The sequence below is a fragment of the Pinus tabuliformis genome, chromosome 7 (assembly GCF_031772625.1).
Source record: "Pinus tabuliformis cultivar Carrire ecotype Pingquan chromosome 7, CPIR1, whole genome shotgun sequence".
Lineage (NCBI taxonomy): Eukaryota > Viridiplantae > Streptophyta > Pinopsida > Pinales > Pinaceae > Pinus > Pinus tabuliformis.
The window spans coordinates 1,214,450,953-1,214,459,662 of record NC_142293.1 but is presented as its reverse complement, the minus strand read 5'-3'; the positions used below and the strand labels follow the sequence as shown (position 1 = coordinate 1,214,459,662).

General features: G+C 37.6%; 1 protein-coding gene across 1 annotated transcript; it reads right to left on the bottom strand.

Moving 5' to 3' along the window:
• Positions 1-422: 422 nt before the first annotated feature.
• Positions 423-3,135, bottom strand: LOC149251780 (uncharacterized). The gene is made up of 4 exons (XM_089459563.1): positions 3,000-3,135; positions 2,696-2,851; positions 2,239-2,368; positions 423-1,523 (listed from the first exon to the last, which is right to left on the bottom strand). The coding sequence occupies exons 2-4, from the start codon at positions 2,826-2,828 to the stop codon at positions 533-535; spliced, it is 1,254 nt and encodes a 417-aa protein (XP_089315689.1). The 5' UTR covers positions 2,829-2,851; positions 3,000-3,135; the 3' UTR covers positions 423-532.
• Positions 3,136-8,710: the final 5,575 nt, after the last annotated feature.

The following is an 8,710-nucleotide window of genomic DNA, read 5'->3' as shown; positions in this document are numbered from 1 at the left end:
GCGAGTTAAACATTGTTCCATTATTAAATTGGTGTCTGATAATAAGTGCAGAATGTAGAGTAGCAAATCGCCATCAGCTTCTGTCGATTATTTCAGGCTTTGACTAATTAATTAGAGTTGTTATTTACTTAATAACATTAAGTTGATTCAGAGGGCTCAAGTCATTGACAGTATGACCATTATTCCGCATCTGTTAGGTATACCAAACCTCCCACGTTTTAGAAATTCGTTCATTAATTTCCCAACAACTATTCACAATAGCATCTAAAGAGGAAAATAAAATATAACTACTTAAGTGACATTTTTAGTTATTGTTTTTATGGTCAATGGGATCCTTGACATTTGGATGGCAAACACTAACATGGAAAGACCAGTACATCAGCCATTCTCCAAAAAGTCCACACACACTACAAGATTCTACGGACAGCCAACTCACTTCTTACTAACTGTGCATTTGAAGGATTTGGGGTGAAAAACAAAAAACTAACCAGTAAGGAATTTAATCATCCTGCACCTTAAATTTTGATTCCTGCTAAAACCAAAAAGATGCTTCCCATGACATTGCAGTCACATCATTGTTTACATGAGATTCAAAACTCTCTTTTTCTTGATCATCAATTTGCTTGTCCCAGCTGCCAAGTTGAGGCATTTCTTGATCTTTCTGCTGCATGAATTCTGCTTCTTGCTCATGTACCCACTGATCAGCGCTGCAACAAATCTCATTCTCAGCGTTGCGAACGTCGAAGAAACTGAATACGTCATATTCCGGGAACTGGTCATGTTTCTGCACATGGCTGTCATTGTCACGTTCTCTGCTATCACATATTGGCTCTGATTCTGTATGTGGAGTACTGGGCTTCAGAGATCCATAGTCTTCAGTCAATGTCTGACTGTAACATTCATTAGAGTTTCCCTCCATAGACAAGTAGTGATGATCATCCTCATTGGAGAAGTGGTCGATCAAGGAACAGCTGGCAGCTGAATCACTGCCGCAATATACAGTACTATCATCGGTTTGTTTCCCGGCATCCGAGCTTGCAACTGGGTGGGGCTCCATGAAATCTGGATGAGTGGTTTCTCTGGTTTTTTCTGATGCAGAGCTACAACGAAATATCGGATCTGCTGTACTTAACTCTCTGGACTTTGGCTCAATCTGTACATTAATTGGAGAAGAGGAGCTGATAGTATTAGAGCTTTTAAATTCTCTGATTCTTGCAATATATTGCGCTTTTAAATCTGCTTTTAGATTGTGAACATTAGGAATCACGAGCCCTGTTGATTGGCCGGCCCTCGCAACATTTCTTTCCGGCTGTCGAGGTCTCTGTGGGGAATCATATATTTTCTCACCTTTCCTCTGGTTGAAACGATCACGGTTGACTCTGTTCGTGCCGTCCATCGTGATTTTTTTATGAGTCTTGGGATCGATTCCCCTGACAGCAAGTTTCTTGCTCAAGTTAGTGTTCCAGTAGTTCTTTATTTCGTTGTCTGTTCGGCCGGGGACTCTCCCTGCTATTATCGACCATCTGCCCATAACAAAGAAGCATCCATTAGTCACTTCACCATTTCGGTATGAAATATGTAAGGCAGTTGATTGAGATTTTGGAATATTTTGGAAATTTAAGAAACAATAATATTTTTTTTTAGAAATTTGATAAACATGAGGAATGCTAATTTTCTATGAAATATTTGAATCAAATTTGTAATCCCTCAATAACTGCTTTTAAATTTCTAAGTCTTTAATAACATATATTGAAATATTTTGGAAATTTTATAAACAAAAATATTGCTGAACTCTGATAGACATAAACTAAGTTAAATAGTTTCTCTCTGAAAAAAAACTAAGTTATATAGTTGACTTCTCTTATATCCATCTTATTTCTAAAATATTCTTAAATCCAGCATGCATGATATTTGTTAAAAAAAAATTAAGAACATGAATGAGATTACTGCAGATCAATTCTAAACACCAAAGTAAATCAATTTTAAACATTAAAACTCCAGAAACTGGAATTGATAATGGAACTTGCTTTCATATTACTTATATCCTCCTACACTATTAACCTATAACACTAACAAATATATTACAAGAAACAACTTCTTATATATACAAAACATCCCAATAACAAATCAATATTTTGTTTCTTTCTATTCTATATTACCCATTGCCCAAGAGAGCATGCATTCTGATAATCATCAAAATAACAAATCAACATTCTGTCCTGTTCTATTCTATATTACCTGTTGCCCAAGAGAGCATGCATTCTGATAATAAGTTCTTCTTCATCTGTTGTAATATTTCCCCGCTTGATACATGGCCGAAGATAGTTTAGCCAACGCAGTCTGCAGCTCTTTCCACATCTTCGCAGCCCTGAAAATGAGTAAACAAACTAAAATTATATATATCAATAAAGTTGGGTAATTAATATAATATTTGTTGTCGATTGGGTTCATCTTAGATAGTTAAGAGGAATTATTAGAAAGGCTTTTTATCCAAATCCAATTCACACCCACAAACTTTGATTATATGTAAAAAACCATTACGACCCATGAAAATGTAAATCTATATCTATTCAAGTGATCCGATACTTGTATTTGTGCTGGTCTCTGTGATGAAATAGATATCTCTGAACTTATGAAACTTTGTTTAAAAAAACATATGTAACAACTGATAGGATAGGTGGACTGAGAGGCTAACCTGCTTTCTTGGGCAGAGACCTCCAATTGCCTTCACCATGAGTTTGAATATATTTGCCCAGAAGACTATCCTCTTCGGCAGACCATGCTCCCTTGTTGAGACCAACTTTTGTGCAGCATGGAGCACGACCCATCTCTGCTTTATTGGACTAACTAACTGAAAGAGAAAAAACAGAAAATCAACTTCTAACACAAATACAATCTCGCCATGCAATGCAGATTATTAAACGGCCATGCTTAAATCTAAAAAACCTATATTTCTCTCTATATATATTGATGGATTCATGTCAGCAAGCAGATTCGACCTTGAAATCATGGACGGGCTGAAATGCAGAGACATAGCCCGAACTTGCTATGTGGGCTTGTTGGAGGTGCAACTGGCCGATACTTAAGGACCGGGCTGGCTGGAGGCCACGTTTTCGGTGCGACTCTGCCTACCCCTCAAACATTATTGTCCTCATTAGACCTTACACAAACAATTACGCAATTATCAATTAATTGTCACCATCAATCTTGATTTTCAATTGTGGAATTATGAGAACCGCAGGAGCAGCTTTCGTCCTAATTAGATGGGCAGGAAGAACGATGGTTATTGGCTTCTGGATATTTAATTTCACCTGCCTGTCTTCCCAACTGCCATTCTTCATTTCTGAATCCGACCTGAGGCTGTACTCGAGCCACCGTCCCCGCAGGTGAAAATCAAAGGGAAAAAAACAACGTCCATGTGAGAGTATATACGGTGAGTATATGCACATGCTACTTACAACTACTTACAATCATAAAGCTTAGTTTAAAAAATTTACAAATTAGCTTCTAAAATAATAGAAATTTCTGTTAGATTATGATAATATTTAGTATAAATTTTTGAAAATTTGAGTTATAGTCGTCAAATTTCAGGATTGATTTTGGATGTCTCAGGATTCTTAAAGACTGAATCCATTTCAAATTCAAACATTCCAGATTTTTTGATTTTTTGAAATTATTTTCACCGGATTTTGGCAAGAAAACTGAGCAAATTTGTAACATCTTAGACAAATCCCAATCATAAAAGTTCATTTTATCTTCAATGCCCACACAAGGATACATCATTATCATGAATGAATATATCATCCCTAAATTTAATTTTATGACAGATTTTACAAATGAATATAGTATAGCTGTATTTAATTTTATTAAGGATTCTGATAATGTTTCAAAATTACTGACAGAAGTGTGAAGTTGAAAAAATTTAGGCACATGTGTGAAGTCTAAAAAACTGACCTCACTCCTATTTATCATATTCCAAAATATTCTCAAAAACTACAATCAAAATAATAATCACTATAAATCATAAGTTTGACAAACTTTCCAATTAGTCCTTGGATTCAAGGTAGCTAACACACAGTTCAATCACCTCACCTACACTAAATTATTTTCCTAATATAAACCATTTACACAACTTCTAAACTATTAATTAAACTTAATATAAACCATTTACACAACTTCTAAACTATTAATTAAACTTAACTCTATTGCAGATTCTAAAAATATTTTAAAATCTAACAAACACTGGAAAACTATATCATTAATTAAACTTAGCTCTATTACAAATTCTGTGAATATTTCAAAATCTAACTAACACTAATAAAATAAAATAAAATTACTCTCACTTCTATTAATCAGATTCTAATATTCAATCACTCTAAACCCAGGTTGTTGGAGTCAAAATAGCTTAGCGCAAGCGGCTTCACTTTCGCTCAATTATTTTTTGAATATAAACTATTTCAGCCACCTCATACAAATTTCCAAAAATGGGGTGCTAAATAAATAAAATCCATTACGTAAGGAGTTATATATTTGCCCTAGCTGCCTTTCAAAGGCAGTTATGACAAACATAGAAGCTTTCCACGTAATGCCTTCTTTCAAGCCACAGAGGCCACGGAACCAGCATTCGATTTGTCAAAACAAATACGTCACCATGCTGTGTATTGATATAACTTGTTTAAAATAAATTCTTCAAGGATTATTTTAGGCCAGGCTTCTTTATTAATATCATTTTCAACTTTAATAATATTATTAAAATTTTAATATAATAATAATTATGAATTATTTAATTGATTTATAAATTTATAAATTTATAAATTAATAATATATTAATTTAAATACTAACACATTTTAATTATGATTAATTTGGTCAAAATAGTGAACATTAAAATCGTGTTGAACCATGATAATTGATAGGTATTATGTTTAAAATCCTTACAGTTAAGCATAGATATCTAGAGTCATTATGATGACATAGACAAATATATTTAACCTTTATAGTCAATTTTTGTAGTCAATTTATAAATAGTTAACCATGGTCAATGTTAATCAACTATATGTTTACGATACTCAATGATAGTCAACATTGTTCAATCATAGTCATCCTTAGTCAAACATGGTCAACCATGGCTAATCATGGTCAACCACAGTTAATCATGCTCGATCATGGTCAACCATGGTCAACCATTTTTTATAAAATCAATCGTGGTCAACCATGGTTAATGATGGTCAACCATTGTTCAACGTCGCATTGTGGCAAAGACTGTCAGAATATGAAAATCGATCATTGTCTCAAACATGGTCCAATGTCGGATTATCACAAAGATTTATATAATATGATAATCATGGCTAACCATGGTCAATCTTGGTTAACCATGTTTTATAAAATCTAACATGGTCATTGGTGGGCTCCAGTATTGCAGCAATAATGCTGCAACTCCTAGGGCTCCCTTCTTTACTTTTATCAACCCGGTAGTTCGTAACAAACTTGGAAGCGACGGTGCTATATGCACAAGTACTAGCTTTTGCCACAACTGTCACTTTATCAGCTAGCACAAGTCCGCTAGGAGCTTAAGCCAACTCCTATGAACTCTTAGAAGAAGCTTTTAAATATGATGGATGAAAGCTAACTCCAAGGAGGCTAATCTAGTTGCAAAAAGAAGCGGAAAGCTAAAAGGAAATGCAAACCCTAGCAAACCCTAGTTTTACCGACTAACCCTACTGGTGCAAGTAAAAGGATGAAAGATACAGAAATGGATGCCATTGACTTCTAGAAAGGTAAAGTGCATGTGACTAAGCTACTTCTGAAGAGAAATGTGAAGAAAACATCTTTTTGCATTTTTGAGTAATTTGTGAGAATTATTTTGCATGTGCTTTAACTGTTTTTTACTATGGAGAGGTTGATTGGCGAAAGGAAATGGAGTAGGCGCTTGCAGGAGGTTGGGAAGGTTAGAAGAGGGCCTAAGGGGTCCCTAGCACCCTTCCAGAGAGTTTCACAGTGTTCAGATCTCAAGAAACCGCTTTCATGAGCTTCTACAGGAAGTCTGCAGGGGTTCTACAGGATGTTCTATGGCTTCTACAGGATGTTTCTACAGGATGTTCCGGAAGGGGATTTTTGCAGGGTTGAGGGTGGAAGAAAGGTGAAGAAGTGGGTACGGAGGTTGGATGATGATGTGGAGGGACCCAAGACCTCGTGAACGAAGCAGGTGAGTGATAAGGATGGTTGGATTTGTTCAAGGAGGGGTAGAGCAATGTTGCACAAAAATATGGAAATTAGGTCAAAATGAGGGAACGTAGCAAATGTGAGGCAAGAATCAGAGTTACAGGACGGAGCAGATGATATTGATGGATTAGGGGTAGGCAAAGAGGTATCACAGGTGCTTTGCAAGTTATTTTCCAAACTATTCAAACAAAGACTTGGAAAACCAAAGACCTAGCTACTTTAACCTAATCTGAGCTAAATATTAGCAAAGAAAATGAACAGAAGTTTATTGGCAACAAAATCATGTGAAATAGCTTATGCAAACTAAACAATCATGGACCTGAACATGTAACCGCAACTGGTATCAACTTCCACAAATGAGAATCTAACACTAACAATTGCATGACGAAGCAAAGACAATTTTTTGGTGGTGGCAAGGACGCCTTGGTCCCAGCTCATGGTCCCATTGAGGGAGAGGTGAGATCAGGGTTGCTTGTCAGCCTTTTTTCGGAAGATCTTCTCTGTTATCAACCTATCAAACCAATCTGAACATGAAAAGCCTTTTTAATCATCAACAATGACCTAGGTAACCAAACAAGATTGTAATCTACTTAACAGAAATTATTTGATAAAGACATCAACAACACATAACAATACCCAAAGGAAGCCTTGGCACTTGGGTTGGGCCCAGCCCCAAGAGCTGCAGGCTCCTAAGAAGAAGCTCAGAACTGGTGCCAAATGAAACTGCTTTCCATTACTAAAAGATAACCATGTCACAAAAGAAGTTGTACAGCAGAAGCTACAAAATGAGCTGAGAAACTAGCAGCACTATAGCGCAGAATACAACTGTTCAAAAAAGTAACCTACGCAAGCTAGAAGCCTTCCTATTTATGCACCACGAGGACCTCCAACAATCCTCCTTGATTCGAGGGGCTTGGCTGCCCAAATTGCTAGTACTCAATCACTTCATAAAAACTGCTTAGCTGTCCTTGGGAATCAACATTGGTGGGCTGCTAAACTCCAAGTTGATGGTGGAGAACTCAAGGAAGAGGCCATTTAGTGCAGGAGGCACCCTCCCTACGAATCCTGAGCCTTGTTCCCTTGCATTCGGCTGTCAAATGGCTCATAAATGCTTGACCTCGGTCCAAAAGTTGTACAAAAATCTGCAATAAACACGTATTAGTCTTCATGGTCAAGTGACTATCCTCATTCGTTTAATCAACATAAATATACTCAAAAGCATGCATAAACTATGAAGAATGGTGGATTAATGGAGAACAATAGGCAAAATGAGCCCAATAAGTTACCCATTTTTGGGGCTCATCATCACCACCCTGCTAAATGGGTTGCTCATCCTCTGAGAAACTAATCTAGCTCATCATCCTTGATAGCTTTGATTGCCTCTCTCACGTCCCAGGCCTCCGAGGTGATGTCTTCTTCCTGGTCATGAAATCCTGCCTTTCTTTCCACTTCCTCCCACTGCCTTTTTTCCTCTTCTTCCTTAACTCCTTCTAGCAATCCCAAAAGCAAGGGAGGACTGAACTTTAGGCCGATCCAATTGCCCTGCGGATTTTGCATTGAATGTTTATAGAGGGGTACCCTTGCCAAGGCCTCCCTCATCCTGGTTAGAGAGTGGTATTATCTTATCTTCAAATTGTGGGGCAGTGTGTTCCACCTCCTTATACAAGCATGAAGGCAGTCATCTCCCAATAGTCTCTCCATGTCCTCGAAGTGGGCAATAGCTTGAGCTTGTCGTTCAATGTAATCTGGTAAATCCTGAGGGTTGTTGGCCAAGTGCTGGTGGGCGCTTATCAATACTGAGGGATCCTCTGGCTCTTCTCTGATCATTAGTGGCTCACTGAGTTCCCTGTTCATAATATTTCAGACCTCTGCTGCCCTTTTTTCCTCATGATTCATCGAAGAGGCCATGGCCATAGGTTGCACATCTCCTACCACAGCATTGGGATCCCATGAATTCATGTTTGGAAGGGCCAATTTGTGTAAATAAAACTCTGATAATTTAGCCTTGTCCTTTGATGAGCTACTGTCACATAAAGCCATGAATTGATGATAGTTTTGAAATGGAGTAGTGCCCCTTTGGGCCAAGGTGTTAATCTGGAACTGCAACCATTGATCTTTAAGGTACAAAGTGTATGACTTGGCAGGATGCCTACACTGTATGGCCTCTATTGCCCAGCTGGCCATGCAGGCTAGTTGGACTTCCTTCTCATGTACCTGTTGCCTTAGAGATTGTATCTCCTCTGCTGCCTGCAACTCCTTCTCCTGTAGTTGTTTTGTTAGTGCCTCGATCTCAGCTTGCAACCCATCCTTTCTTTGTTGTTCATCCAAGGTTTCTTTGTCTGTTGGAGGCTTTTCCCATTGCTGTTGTTCTCCTAGAATGGAGGGCATGTCTTCCTTATGGATTCCCTATAGTTGTAGCTGCTGTTTCAGTAGCTCATTCTCTTCCTGTAGTTTGGCCCTATGAATGCTTCCACATGCTTCACCATGGCC

Bases quoted from the DNA above. Each gene is read 5' to 3' on its own strand.
- LOC149251780 (XM_089459563.1), bottom strand. From the start codon at position 2,828: ATGGGTCGTGCTCCATGCTGCACAAAAGTTGGTCTCAACAAGGGAGCA. The intron at 2,369-2,695 runs GTTAGCCTCTCA...ACTCATTTTCAG, and splicing joins GTCTCTGCCCAAGAAAGCAG to GGCTGCGAAGATGTGGAAAG. The intron at 1,524-2,238 runs GTAATATAGAAT...TGTTATGGGCAG, and splicing joins CATGCTCTCTTGGGCAACAG to ATGGTCGATAATAGCAGGGA.